This window comes from Vulpes lagopus, chromosome 15, assembly GCF_018345385.1.
Source record: "Vulpes lagopus strain Blue_001 chromosome 15, ASM1834538v1, whole genome shotgun sequence".
NCBI lineage: Eukaryota > Metazoa > Chordata > Mammalia > Carnivora > Canidae > Vulpes > Vulpes lagopus.
Window position 1 is genome coordinate 15,470,607 of NC_054838.1, and position 15,593 is coordinate 15,486,199.

At 51.6% G+C, this 15,593-nt stretch overlaps 1 protein-coding gene across 1 annotated transcript in view; it reads left to right on the plus strand.

Annotated features, from left to right (window-relative positions):
- The window catches only part of GALNT18 (polypeptide N-acetylgalactosaminyltransferase 18), a 340,362-nt gene that overhangs the window by 311,147 nt on the left and 13,622 nt on the right, over nt 1-15,593 (plus strand). The window contains exon 10 of the mRNA XM_041730190.1: nt 13,586-13,750. Coding sequence (XP_041586124.1) covers nt 13,586-13,750 — 165 coding nt within the window. The remainder of the gene's footprint in view (nt 1-13,585; nt 13,751-15,593) is intronic.

A 15,593-nucleotide genomic window follows, 5' to 3' on the forward strand; every position in this document is an offset into this window, starting at 1 on the left:
AACGATGGGGAAAATCTGTGGCCATTTATATAACATCACAATGGCTATGGCCACTTTGTATTATTTCATTCATTCGCTCATTCATTTGTTCACCGATTCATCCAAAGGTATTTACTGAGCACCTGTCTTGTGGTGTGGCAAGAAAAGGCATCTCCAAAAGAATGGCCTCAGTCTTCTAGCACTCTCTGCACCATAATGCAGTCCATCTGGCATTGCTGTCTAAGGTCTATAACATCCAGTAAAGACGTGAGCTGGACCTTTTTTCCCCAGTAAAGAAGGTTTTATTCTTCTCAGGGAAGAAGGAGGTAGAGATGGAGATGGTGTTGGAGCTTGCACAATCGAGATTTACATTTGCAAACTACAATCAGGCACCAATATTTCATCCACATGAGGTCCATGTCTCTGAGCTAACCTCTCCCTACTGGATCTTAACTTGTAGGTTTTATTACCATGATCTTTCCCCCCATCTTCCTGACCACTGAGATTGCTGGGGAGTCGAGCTCACCATTGACCTCATATGTGAAAATCTGCCAAATACACACACACACACACACACACACACACACACACACATACTCTCTCTCCCACTCCCCCTCTCTCCCTCTCCCTGGGAACATTCTAAGCTCTTCTTTTTTATATATATATAAATTTATTTTTTATTGCTGTTCAATTTGCCAACATATAGAATAACACCCAGTGCTCATCCCATCAAGTGCCCCCCTCAGTGCCCGTCACCCAGTCACCCCCACCCCCCGCCCACCTCCCCTTCCACCACCCCTAGTTCATTTCCCAGAGTTAGGAGTCTCTCACGTTCTGTCTCCCTTTCTGATATTTCCCACTCATTTTTTTCTCCTTTCCCCTTTATTCCCTTTCACTATTATTTATATTCCCCAAATGAATGAGACCATATAATGTTTGTCCTTCTCCGATTGCCTTATTTCACTCAGCATAATAGCTCTTCTTAACTCAATGCAGGATAACCGTTGTGCTGAGCCTTCAAATAATCGAGCACCCAGCCCCACCCCATTGCTCATGGGGCCAGGTGAGAGTTAGGCTTGGCACAGACTGCATCCTGGGAGCAAACACTGAGAATCTTGTCCTCAAGAGAGAATTCCCATTCCATCTCCACTATTGATCTCCAAGGTGCTGGTTCAAAACAGAACAGGGGCCCTTAAGAGGAGTCTTAGAGGAAGGGCCATGAAACAGGCACTAGGGAGGAAGCCTGGATGGACTTCTGACCTGGAGTTCGAGGACTTGAATAGTTTATTAACACATGCACTTAATGAGCTAACGTGTTTTGAGTACGTGTCCCATGTCAAGCAGTGTTTTGGACAATAGAGATAGAATTGTGCTTCCTGCCCTTGGGAAACTGGTAACGTGATGGGAGAGATCCCATGTTACAAGAACAGCACTAATGGCTGACACTAACCAGCCCTCAGGCCATACAGTTGCCCAACAGCTCTGGGCAACAGGTCCTGTTCAGATCGCCTGCTTTTGCAGATGAGGAAATGGAAAGAATGCATGGCCAAGGGCATTGTCAGCAGTCACTCAGCTCACCAACAGTGAGGGGAGGGGGATTTAAATTAGGCAGTTCAGATCCAGAGTCCAGAGTCGATCTTTCTAGAGTCAACCCCTTGCCCTCCCCACCCCCTGCTGGATCAAGTTTTCTCGTTACCTACTTTCCAAGTCCTTTGTTGTTTTCCTCAAGAGCATGCATCGCATTCTGTGATTCTATTTTTGCGTGATGATTTGGTGAGGGAGCATAGCAAAATGGTTGTGTCGGTTAGTTCAGGCTTCGTTATGCTCCAGTAACAGATGCCCTCGAAATCCAAGTGGCTTACAACAGACGTTTCTCGGTCATGCTACTTGTCCAAGTCTTTGCTGACCTTATCTCCCTCTTGCAGCGCCTTGTCGAAAGCAGCCGATAGTAACAAAGGCCTGCGCTGCGTCTAAAGCCCGGTCCACCGAGTGACTGCAGGCAGCGGTTGCACCAGGTGTCTCCCCACTGCGTAAAAGAGGTCACCACCTCTGCAGCCTCCACAGAGGCTTCCTCACTGCCCACTCTCCGGCCCCAAAGTCCATGTCCCATATCTTAGAATTTCACAGCACCCCTCATCTAGTAGCGATTTATCATTCAGCTTAGGAGGAGGGCCCCCGAATGACTCACAGCAACAGGTGCTTATTTCTTGCTCATGCTCTGCGGTCATCATGGTTCAGCATCAGCTCTGTGTCATCTCGCCTAAGAAGCAGCTCCCATCTGGGACACTGCCAGGCAGGTGGCAGAGAGTAAGAAGAGCTATGGCACATCACAAGATTGCCCTTAAAGCTTTTGACTGGAAATGGCACATATCTCTCCCGTTCGTATCCCATTGGTGAAAGGCACATGGCCAAGTGTGACACGAAGGCTGCAGGGACGTGTAGTAGCTCAGTCAGGAGGGGGAACACAGGAGGGGCATCAAAGGCCAGAACGGTGAATCGATCTGCTCAAGTAGTGGAGGAGCATGCACTGGCCGTCGCAAGCTGACGCCGAGCCGGCAGGCAGTTGTGTCTGGGGACCGAACAATCCCGGGACACATGATCTGTTCCATCTTCGCTGTTTGTCGGTGAGTAGACTCAGCTCGTAGCAGACCAGCAGACCCAGCTATGAAGGGCTCTGAACAGCACCGTCCAAAATAGGGACCAAATTGGGACCCGGCGGTCAGAGAGCAGGGGACTGATATTTCAAGATAGTGAACTTCGTATTGGACAAGTGAGCTGTGTTTGTGCATTCGAGGGGAGGCGATTATTATCAACCACAACTGCAACACCTTTGGGCAGCTTCAGCTACACACAAAGGGTGGGTGCTATTGCAGAAACACGGGGTGACTGCATTGCATAGACTCAAAAGGAGGGTTGACAGTGGTGCAGGGTGGGGAGGGCGGTTGGGGGGGCAGCCCCAGGGGCCTCATGGATCTGCTTGAGTTAAACCTGTCTTAACTACAGAGCTGCCTCATCTCTGCGTCTCTCCAGCTCATGTTTTAAATTCCTGGGAGGAGACAGGCTTCTCAGCCCCTTGACAGCCCCTCTGCCCCGTGGGCAGGTAGTAGAGGCACAGGACACAGACTGGGGCCTGCCCCTGGCCGGAGCCATTCTCAGGGGAGGCGTCATTGTCAGACACTGTAGGCCAAGTGCAACGACACCTCCTCCTGCCTCGTCACAACCGCCGGCACCAGTCCTTGGCTTTGTGCCCTCTCATCTTGTTCTGAAAAGTACAGAGAACAGGGGGGACAAGGGAGGGGTGGCCCCAGATCCAAGATGAGCAGCTAAGGCCTAGGGCGGGGCAGGTGGCGAGCACTGCTCCCTAGAGACAGGTGCAGGAGGCTGCAGAAAGTCTGCTCGGCCAGGGATCCCAGTCCAGGGCACCCGCTCCTCGTCTCACCCCGGGCCGCACCAACCTCACTTTCCCATAACTCGGACTTCCTCTGTGTTCTCAGCTTCTTCTCCTCTTATACCCACATGATAGATAATGTTCAGAGACTCGGCTCGCTCCCAGGGGCTTCCTAAGGCGATGAGAACCTCCAGGCTCACTAGCTTCCCACCCACTAAAGCAAGCATTCTAGGCTGCAGATGAGTGAGCCGCGTCTTTATCTTATTAAAAAAACAATCAGACGCTCACAAACTTCAGTAACATTTTTTAAGTGACTTGTTTTATTATAGTAAATGAATAAATCCTATGGGTACATGCCATCTACATTCACCCTGTAGCTAAAGACCACTGTGGTTTGATCCTTTCACTTCATTCCCTTTGGTGTTCTTGAAATATCTCCCGGGTATTGTATATCAGTCAAGACTCTCAGTTGCCAGTGACAGAGACCTAACTCGAACCAACTTAAATGCAGTTCTCTCATATAATCAACAAGTTCCATGTCTGGGCCCAGCTTCAGGCAGGGCTTGATCCAGGGGCAGAAATGAAGCTTGCTGCACTCCTGTCTTTTCTTCCCTTCCCTTCCCCTCTCCTCTGTTCTTCTTCCTCTTCTTTCTCCTCCTCCTCCTTCTCCTCCTCCTCCTCCTCTTCTTTTCTCTCTCCCTCCCACCTGCCCTCCCTCCCATTTTTGGCTACGGTTCCCTTCATGTGTAACCTTAGTCTTTCTTATATTCAAACGGAAAAGGCTTCCCTGATTTTCCTGAAGAAGAAGGCAGCAAGTATCTCTAGGCCTAGAACCTTCCAACATACTCCCACAAATAAGAAAAATCTGAAGGAGGACTTTGATTGGCCCAGACTGGATCAACATGTCCATCCTGGGACCAATCCCTGGGCCAAGGCAATGGGGTACTGTGATTGGCCCGATGGTGAAATATGCCTACCATTACGGTCAGAGTGAAGCAAGATGCTGTTACAAGAAAGCAAATAAAGCTGTCAGCCTCACAAATCTGCAGCTGCCTTCTCCAGTTTGTCTCTGGTCCCTCGCTGGTAATTCCCTCCTGCTCAGTCCTCAGTTTCTATGCAGGAAGCCCAGGATGGCTCCTGCCACCTGGCTCTGTCCTGGGGCAGAGGAGCTGACAAGGGAAACACTAAGCCCGGGTGACACTAGGAGCTCAGAATGACACAGGAAGAGAAGATGAGCAAGGGGGGAGATTCGGGTTGCTGCCTGGGTTGGCTGGATGGCAAACAACCCCATAGACGGTGGTGGAGAGACGCTGACCCCCATGCTGTTGGTACCAGGCCCAGAATGAAGCACACGAGCTGTGGCTCTAAGTCAAAATTTCCAAGCCTCGCAATGGTGCCGAGCAGCTGCTTGCCTGGCTGCCCTGCTCAGGTGCACAGTGGGAGGCAGAAATCAGGCCGAGCTTCGTCTTCCCTATTCAGTCTTACGCTCAAAGCACCCTGGTCCAAAGCTCCCTGTCTTGCAGACAGGCCTGCAGAAGTGGCTGTGTCACCTCTAGCCCTAGCTCCCTTTCCAGGCCCCTTGGATGGTTTTGACTCAAAAAACAGAATTTGGGGCACCTGGGTGTCTCATCGGTTGAGCACCTACCCCTGGCTCAGGGCGTGATCCGTGGTCTCAGGATCGAGTCCCGCATCGGGCTCCCTGCCTGGAGCCTGCTTCTCCCTCTACCTCTGCCTCTGCCTTTCTCTCTCTGTCTTTCATGAATAAATAAATAAAATATTTTAAAAAACAAAACAAAACAATTTCTCAGATGTGCTAACAGGTGGAGGGACAGCTCATCCAAAGTCACAACTCCCTGTGGCGGCAGGATGCCATCAACTGGTCGGCCCTGAGCTGCTTCTCCAGCCTCATCTCCCCACCCCTGGGGGCCCTCTCTCTCCCCAGAATGGCCAGGTAGTGCCAAGCCTCCTTGACTTTGTCCTTTCCCTTCTGACAGGGGTCCCTCATCCTACTCAGCTATCTGGGGCAAACTACTCTCCCCTCCTAAGCTGTTCTCGAAACTCCTCACTCACAGAGCAGCCCCGGGGGGAGTACCTCGCTCCAGCTCTGGCCTCTCCAGCACTCTGACCTGCTTCTACTCTGCTCTCAGCCTAGCCATGAGACTGTTCTCTTCCCTTTCCGGCATGCCTGTCCCCCCACCGGGCTCCCCGAGGGCACACATGTCTTGCTCCCCACACCCTCGTGGGCACGAAGGAGGGTTTGCTAAATTAAACTGGATTGACTACTGGCCCTGCGCTGAGTGCCTGTTACAGACCTCCCCACACACACCTGGCGGGCTCAGGTACTGAGCCTCACCTGTTCCCTGCCCCCCAGGGAAGCGGGCTCACCAGGGGGACCTTGCTTTCCACATGTGTGCTCCCTCACAGCTACGGCAAAGAGAATGTTTATAAATGTTTTCATTCCCTTAATGTACCTGGTTCTGTGGTCAGTGAACAGGAGACCTTTTTGAAAATGACTCCCCTTCGCTCCTGATTTAGCGCCGGTGCCCTGCGGCCCTCAGCACTGTAACTAACCTCTGTGTCCAGGGGTTAATGACCAGTAACCAAACCCTTAAATCAGCCTGCCCCAGCTGCAGAGGCGCCCGCCGCACGTTCTCGGTAAAGAGGACAAAGAGCCCATTTCTAGCACACATTACAGATGTCACAGTCACTACTCTAAATTGAGATTGAGTAAAGCCTCTGCTTCGTCTCTGCCCCCACCCCCCTGCGCGGTGCATGCCCGTGCCCCGCCTGCCGGTTCTGTGAACCCTTACCCACAGGCCCACCGGCCAGGAGACTCAGGATGCGGGCCAGAGGCCAGGGGGCTGAGGCAGGGCAGCTGGGCCTGCAGTCCCTTCCCTACTGGGTCTCTTCTTGCCCTCCCACAGAGACCTCCTCCCTGCCTGCCTTGTTCTCGCCCTGCAATCCGTCCCCATGGCCAGGCTAGGAGCTAGCAGTATGGTACCCCTCACAACTGTCCTCTACAGGTCAGGAAACTGAGGCTCAGAGTGGCTTCCCAGCTACCAAGTGAGGGCAGGGATGCCGAGCGGAAACTCAAGTCCACTTGACTCTATCCCACCAGGACACCTTTCTCCTAGACTAGTGGTTCTCAGACGTTCACATGCATCAGACTTGCCTGGAGGGCTTGTTTTCGGTTTTGTTTTTTGGGGGGTTTTTTTGGTTTGTTTGTTTTTTTTTTTTTTAGATTTTATTTATTTGAGAGGGAGATAGCAAGAGAGAGCATGAGCAGGAGGGAGGGGGGAACAGGCTCCCAGTTGGGCAGGGAACCCCACATGGGGCTTGATCCCAGGATTCCGTGATCATAACCTGAGCCGAAGGCAGACGCTTCACCGACTGAGCCACCCAGGCGTCCCTGGAGGGCTTATTAAAATACAAACTCCTGGGCCCTGCTCAGAGTTTGATTCAGCAGGTCTGGGGTTGGGCTCAAAATGTGTTCTTCTATTAAGTTCCTAGATGATGCTGGGACCACACTTTGAGAACTGTTCTCCCAGACACTGGTGCTTCCTACCGCGTTGGCCACCCTCATCAGAGTCTTAGGAACAGTGTCCCTGCAGATGGGGATCTCGCGTGGCCCCACGATTAGAAGGAAGCAGGGATCCAGGTGGTTGTAGGTGCTGTCCCAACATTTCGTCTCTAGGCTGCACAAAATGTCCTTCATACAGCTAGTTTTCAACTTTGGTTGTGCATTGGAATCACCTGGAACAGACCCTCAACCTAGGCCTCACCTGCTGAGACTGATGCAGACTTTTCAAAGCTCCCCACCTGGTTCTCCTGTGTGGCCAAGGTAGAGAGCACTGCCTTTGCTCGATTGCATTTAGGAGTGTGTCCCTTTGATCCCTGTCCCCTCCCTCACTTCATTTGCCCACAGATCCTTCTCCTCTTCCAAAGCCCAGCACCCCTCCCCTCCTTCCAGAAGCCGCTGATGCAGTGGTCCACCCCACAGGTTGCCTCTCCCTCTAGGGATCTTTGCCACCACCCTCCGTTTTGACACTTTGTAATTGCACTATTGTTTGTGATTTTCAACCCCTGGATTGTCCCTCCCGTGGTGTGCTCCCCACCCCACAGGAGACTGGGCTCTTAAACCCTTGTTGGGCTGCAAACAATCCATGAGGGTACATATCTCCTACAAGTATCCGAAGAAATGGCCTCAAGGACTCTGCTTCACCCTGGGTCGCTTTCCCCACAAAAACATCCTGCAAATAGAGTTGTTTCCCCCTGTGGTAGGTTCTAGAGCCTCTCGTAAGGAGTGCCCTGCAATGACTCCCCTCCTCACACCCCCTCGACACCCTCCAGGCCGAGGGAGGTTTTAGTGAAATACCGCCACTGCCGTTCCATCTCCCGATGAGAGTATCTCTAAATGTCTCTAACTTACCTCATTTTTCAAGGGCACCCACTCGATAGGCCAGCAGTGTTGCCAAGGAAACATCACTTAATGAAGGAAATAAAGCTGCCCCAAATCCACAGGCCCATTGTTTGGAAGAGAGCTGGGACTTCCCTTGCACCTTGGAACCGTGTCATTAAGTCACTTAACCACCCCCATTTTGCTCCTGATTTGCCTGGGAGCCCTCTTCCCTCTCCCCCTGCCTGTCTCAGCCTCAGCTCTGGGGGAGGCCCTGCCGAGGGTTGGGGGAGACGAGACTGTCTGGGGTGCTCGACTCGGGAGGGGGATGAAGGCCCTGAATTGCGAAGGTCTCAGGCTCCCCTGGAACCTCCCCAAGAGAGGGAAGAGCAACCTCCCGCCTCTGCACCCCGGCAAGGTTCATATACCCCCTTCGCCTCAGTTTCCTTATCCTTACAACTGGAAGGTGACTGCCGCTATGGACAGTACCCAGGGTATACAGGTGTACACAACTACGTTTCTTCTCTTCTCTCCCTTCCCTTCCTGAGGTGGCTCCACTGCCAGTGTGGTGCTATTTGGTGGGTGAAGGACAGATCTTGGGGACGGCCATACCTCAGCCTCAGCAGAGGCAGGTCCCACCTCCACACCAGCCAGGTAGAGAAGGGATGCTGAGGACAGCCTGCGGGGGTCCAGCCAGGGGTCGGCCTGTACCCTTCAGGGTGGGGGCCCTTGCTTATCCAGAAGATGAAGTGATAGAGCAAGGAGGACCCCCAACTCTGAGGGTCTTTGTGTGACCTTGGCTCAGTGGCCCTAAGGGCAGGAGTGTGTACCCAGGGGTGCTGTGGGCTCCCCAGCTGGCTTTCCAGCTCAGCTATTTGTCATGACTCTTGCTTTTGGGCTGGTGAATTCCAGAATTCCACTGGGGTGGTCCCCAAGATACGGGTGTGTGTGTTCTGTGACACCTGCAGGTGCTCTTTCTCTTTTCCTCGCAAGCATCAGAATGAAATGCCCGGACCAGGTTGGCAGCCCTGCCGAGGTGAATCAGGCTCTGTGGGAAATAAGTGGAGTCAGTCATTTGCAGCTGAGGATTTGCCGAGTGGTCTGGGTGTCTTTTCAATGCCCCCTCCCCAGGTGTAGAAGGTGGTACAGAAGGTGGTAGAAGGGGTGTAGAAGATCCACAGCAGGCTCCCGCTCGCCCTCCACCGCTGATGGGAGCTCCAGGAGGAATGTCACCGTGTAGGCCCTTCTCGCCTTCCTGTATCACAGGTGTTTGGGCACAGGCCCCACCAGCCCTCTGCTGCTTCTTTAGTCCGGGCCCCCTCTCAGAGCTCAAGGTGTATCACCAGGGGCAAGTGTCCTAAGGCAGCTTCCTGGCCTCCCCCTCCGGCCTCTGGCTGCTGCAGCTACAGTGACCCAAGGGAGATAGGCGGGTCAGGTGAGAGGCTCTGGAGTCAAACTACCCTGTTTAAATCTCAGCTACTCCACCAGTGGGACTTTTACCTAATTTCCCATGCCTCAGTTTCCCCACTACAAGACAGGGATCATCGCAGCCCCTGCCTTATAGAGTTGTCTTAGGATTCAGTGGGATAGAAGCATGCACGTCACTTTGTGTCTGGCAGATGGGAGCTAAACACATTTCAACTTTTGTTATGAGCCTCCTCAGGCAGCGGTTCTCAAGAGCAGCACGCCTGAGCGTCCGGGGTCGGGTGACTCTTTGCTGTGGGCTGGGTGGGGTGGGGCTGTCCTGTACATCGCAGGAGCTGAGGCAGCGAGCATCCCTGACCTCTACGCCCTGGATGCCAGTAGCAGCGTCCCTCCCCCTGTCGTGACAAGCACAGATGTCTTCAGACATTGCCAAATATCCCCTGGTTGGCAAAACCACCCCTCTCTGGGAACCACAGTTCTAAGACATTTCGTGCTGAAACCTTCCAGGTTCCCCATTACGCAGGAAGCACAGCTCTGCTCGCACGGCCTCCTAGTACCAAAAGTGGGGCATCTTGTAGGAAACGGTTTCCCCTCTTTTGTGTTCAGGCCATTTACCGACTCCGTCCACTGTTGGCTGGACTTCTGAGGTATCCGAGGGATGGCTTGTGAGCATCCTCGGCCGAATCTCTCTCTTTGATCCGCCAGCTTCATGGTCCTACCACTCAAGATGCGCTTTGGTGTTTGCTTTTAAATAACAAACAACTGTCTGTCCCTATTATGATTTTCCCAGACTCTGGAGCAATAAGCAGTTCCGATGACAGCTGTACCAGCTAGGAAGTGCACGCATGTCTCTCAGAGCATCTCCCCCAAGCACTTCGGAGCAGCTAAGTGAATAAAACTGATTTCAGCTATTACCTGGGCAGCCAATTGTGTCTGCAGAGTCTGCCCTAGAGACCAGAGTCAGGCCCTGATGACAGGGATGAAGGAAGGGGTGGGTAGCAGCAACTGGCTTCCTGGCTGTCCTTGTCTGGCAGCCCCACTCCCAAGCCTCCGGAAATCTAGGGGACTAAGAGCTATACTGTGTCCTGAGGAGATAGTGTGGTGCGTTCAATCCAAGGTCATAAACAGCTCTGCACTTTTTAGAGAGAGCTTCAGGTGGCCGGCTGAGGCCCCAGGCTTTTGCACATTCATAGAAGCCTTTCTGGAGGTGGTGAGTTTTTATTTCTATTTTTCAAGTAGCAAGAGTCAGGATAGGCAAGTGGAGGAACAGAAGCAATGCTCATATTAGTGTGATTAGAGCCATTATTTCCTGATATGTTAGTTTCCCCAGCTTGGCTGTTGGATCCTCCCGGATAGAGACCACGGCTCTCTCACCTCTATTATCCTCAGATCTCAACTTAGAATTGATGTTGGATGGATGGATGGATGGATGGAGAGGTGGATGGAGAGATGGTGGATGGATGGGTGAGATGCCTAACTGTGTCCATTTAACTTCCTAAATCCTACAGTCATCATGCTCTCCCTCACCTCCAATAAACTGGAAGCCACAGCAGGTCATTGGCTTTCCTTGGTAGTGAACCAGAAATCCGGGCCACACTATGGAAGGTCTCTTACCCAATATAGGTGTTAATAGGCTCCTCTATCCCTCACGTTCTGGTCACATTTCCACATTGAAGCTAGGAATTCCACATTTGGCCTAGGCTCAGAACTTTGATCACTATGATTCTTCACCTCTGTTATGGGAAGAATCGGTCATCTGGGTATTTTAATGCCTATTTCTGTGGATTACTAAACCTGATAACTTATAAGATTATCTGGGTGTCTCCTATTTGGCTCTCCAGATCCTCTCATTATACTTCTACCTGAGGAGGCTGACTTCATGGAATGGTTCAGTGGGCTCCCATGTTCTCTGGCTTCAGGCTGGGTTCTACCAATGGGCTGACCCAGCAGAAGAACGGAGTGGAGAGGGGAGAGTAAGGTTGGGGTGTTTATTCACCACCACTCACCATTATCCCCAAACCCTCCCGCCCTGAAGCCTTCTTGCAAGTCAACCCCCCTGTACGTAGCTTTTCTCTTCCAGAGCCTCATAACTGCTCTCTTCTCTCATCCCTTTGGGTCTGGGAGTGGTAACAGCTTCATGTTATTATCTTCAAAGAACTACACAATCCCTGTGGCTCCCTTACATCCTACCCACACCATTGAGACTTGTGCCTTCATTACCACCTCTTTGGATTCCGCTAAGTTGAGTGTGCCATCTGTTTCCTGTGTGACCACTAGGAGAGGACCCTTGGAAGCTTGCACCTGGTTTCCCCCAGACTTTGCCCTATGTGCCTCTTCCCTGGGCTGATAATGTCTTGTATCCATTTTTGTTTTCCTGTCGGGGCCTTGACTGATACCCTGGCCTGAGAATCTTCTTATGCCTGAAGGGTGACCATGCCTGCCTCTCCACGCCCTCCCTGGACCTCCAAGGGTCAGGAGGAGTATGCCCCCCAACGACCACCCCTTACTTCCTTCCCTGCACTTCCCTTCTCACCCCACAACCCCTTTTATGCCCTGCACTCATCTTTGAAATTCCTTGTCAACCACCCTCTTCTACTAAAACAAGAAATGCTTCATTTTATCATTGTAATTAATCAAAAATATTTACCCATGAGAATTTTTTAATATATGAAGATAATAAGAGGGCCCACCCTAACTCTAACCCCAAACAAAAACCTATAATATCTTTTTCTTTTTTTTAAAGATTTTATTTATTCATGAGAGACACACAGAGAGAGAGGCAGAGACACAGGCAGAGGGAGAAGCAGGCTCCACGCAGGGAGCCTGATGCAGGACTCGATCCTAGGACTCCAGGATCACGCCCTGGGCCGAAGGCGGCGCTAAACCACTGAGCCACCCAGGGATCCCCAGATGTTTGTCCATGGGGCCTAATCATAAGCGAAGGTGTTACTTTCTCTAGTGATATGAAGAGAAAAGCTCACAGAGCCCTATGACTTGTCACTCAGAGCCCTTTTTGGGAACCACGACTTGAAGTTGAGAGAAGTCACTGAAAACTTTGAAGGGCAAAGGTCATGTGGCCTTCCTCCCAGGGCCAGTAAACTACAGCCCACGTCCAGCCCTTACTCTTAGAAATGAAGCATTATCAGAACAGCCATCCAACATATTGCCTTTGGCTGTGCTCATGCTATGATGGGAGAGTTGAGTTTTCAGATTGTATGGCCTTCTGCGCCGGAAAGAGGTAACACAGCACCCTGACTGGTGTCCTTTGAAAGGCCTGCTTACCATGTTGGCCCTTGACAGGCACTGGGAACTTGGATTTCAGACGGGTTTCCCCCATTCCCAGATGCGCAAGAGTGGCTCACTATGCCACTGTACAAACAGTGTGGTTTATGCTAAATGCCTGCTTTGCCTCTGGGAGTCTGGAATGTTGGTATGTACCAGGCAGAGGCTGCCTACATGACCAGCCCCGATAAAAACCCAGCTGAATCTCTAAAGAGCTGGCCCTGGGAGGAAGGCCACATGACCTTTGCCCTTCAAAGTTTTCAGTGACTTCTCTCAACTTCAAGTCGTGGTTCCCAAAAAGGATAACCTCTCACATGTGTTGTCTCAGCTCCTTGCTGGGGGAATTAAGCACACCCTGTGTGACCCCTAGGAGAGGACCCTTGGAAGCTTGCACCTGGTTTCCCCCAGACTTTGCCCTATGTGCCTCTTCCCTGGGCTGATAGGTCTTGTATCCTTTTTGCTGTAAGAAATAATAACTGTGAGTACAAATATGGGCTAAGTCTTGTGAGTCCTAACGAATCATCAAACCTAGGAGTGGCCTTAGGGACCTCCCGACACCCTGCAAAGCCAAAATATTTGCCACCTGACCCTTTGAGAAAACATTTGCCAATCCTTGCTCCACACAGTCTGGATGGAAATTACAAGTTACATGTCTCCTATCACACAAGACTCTGAACTCCCTAAGGCATGGCACAGGTCTTTTGCTATCTACTGGCCAAGTGCAGTATCTTGCACAAAATATTTACAGAGGGAAGAAGTCAGCAAACCTGCAAATAATGGATTCAAACCATGTTTTTTAAAGTATAGGTGGTGAAACCAACTTAAGAGTTTATGACCAAGGCTTTTCAGTGAAAGAATAAAATAGAAAATAGCAGATTGCTTTGCATATGGTGAGACTACATTTCGGCTCTTGAAAATTTTGTCTCTGTTACACATGTGTACCAGATACTATCCTGGATCATGATGTAAAAGGATTTATTGTCCATTGTGGTACATAATATTTTGAAGACCACTGGATTGTGGTCCCTTTGCCAGTTGCCCAGGGAGAGGCCCCCCTGACCCTCCCCATCTCTCTGGTCATGACATCTGACCGCATTCTTTCCCCCTCCCCCCAGAACGTGTACTACACGAGCAGTCAGCAGATCCACGTGGGCATCTTGAGCCCCACAGTCGATGACGATGACAACCGGTGCCTGGTGGACGTCAACAGTCGGCCACGGCTCATCGAGTGCAGCTATGCCAAAGCCAAGAGGATGAAGCTCCACTGGCAGTTCTCTCAGGTAACAACCCCTGAGGCCCCGGGAAGAACAACAGGAGCAAAGTGCAGGGAGAAGGTCCACAGGGGCCAGGAAACATGCAGGAGGAGCGGGGGAGGAAGGGGACATGGTGACAATAGGGCGGCTGTGTCCCTGGGCCAACTCTCAGGATTGACTGGGCACCAACTCGGTGCCAGGGGTTTCACATACATTATTAGCTCACTAGCTCCTGATATCGTCTCTAAAAGGGAAGTTATTATTGTTGTTTCTGTTTTATTATTATTTTACTTAATTTGTAGATATAAGGAAATGGCCTCAGAGAGGGAAGTCAACTGCCCAAAGTCACATAGTAAGGAGCAGGGCTGGGATTTAGACTCAGGCCACTCTGACTTTAAACCCTCACATTTCTTCTCCACCTGTCCTTTCCCCTGAGATGAAGCCCAGTAGTCCCAGGTATAGACAGTGCTGGGGCATCTCTGGCCTGTGCCCTGCTCCGCCTTCCTCCCAGAATAAGCTCACTCTAGGGAATGAGGCTTCTTCAAAGGGCAGTGTGTACACGGGTGACCAGGAAGCATTCCTGTGTTAAATCTCCATCAGTTCTGGGGGCATATATTGGACTTCTTGCTCTCTCCATTGTCCCAATTATAAAATGAAGCCCAAAGATCAAGATGCCCAGCCAGAGATGGCCCATAGTGACCCTGCTTTGAAGAGAACTTGTGCCTTGGCCCAGAGACCTCCCAGGCCCCAGGGCACCCACTAAGTTAGGGCTGGTTTCCTCCATCAGTAGGGACCCCCGTCACCCAGGTGGTGCAGAGGAAGTGGTCAGAACAGGAAGGAGGGAGCCCACGACATTCTAAGGTATCAGGGGACTAGCTGCGGTGGATGCTTCCAGGGAAGTCAGAAAGGGAATGTCCGTATTCATGGGACTGAGAGGCAGGACCCTGACTCAGGCCTCCCAGCAAGCTGCTCCCATCCTGGGGAGGAAGGTGACAGGCACTGGAAGGGTCTGTGTCGTTACTCTCCCCATGGTGGGTGGCAGGGAAGAAGAGGCCCCAGTGACTTCATATTCTACGGGCATTGGGAACCTGTGACCTGGAGATGTGCAACCAGAGGACTGGGTTGGGTCCTAGATGAGTGGTGAAGGTCAATACCAAGTTCAAAACAAGGTCATAGATTTAGGGGCTGGTTGGAGAGCAAGTGCAAGGGCCCAGACAAGGGCTGTGTGACCCCAGGAGAGCAGATGCTAGGGAGCAGCACAGGGAGCCAAATGGGAGCACTTCGGAGGGCAGGTAGGAGATGTGTGTGGCAGCTCGGAGTCCTGGCTGGGCCTGTGAAATGCATGGGGTTCAAGGAGAGGGAGTGGTGCACCAGGACTGGCAACTCTGGCCTGCTCCTTCCTGTTCATGTGACCTCTACCACGTGTGGTGAACCCTAAAGATCCATCCCCATCAGAATAACAGCCGACCTTCATACGGTGCTCGCCAAGTGCCAGACTTTCTAAGCACGGGGCACATAGCAGCTTAGTTAATCCTCACAACAGCTGCGTGCAGGTACCGTTACCCCGACGTTCCCGGTGAGAAAACGGAGACACAGGGTTATTAAATAACAAGCCCAGCGTGGTCATGTTGGTGACTACCCACACATTATTTCTAATTCTTCTTTTTTTAAAAAAGATTTTATTTATTTATTCATGAGAGACACAGAGAGAGAGGCAGAGACACAGGCAGAGGGAGAAGCAGGCTTCCTGCGGGGAGCCCAATGCAGGACTCGATCCCAGGGCCCCAGGATCACACCCTGAGCCAAAGACAGACACTCAACCACTGAGCCACCCAGGTGCCCCACAAATTCTTTTTTGCTTCCAACTGAA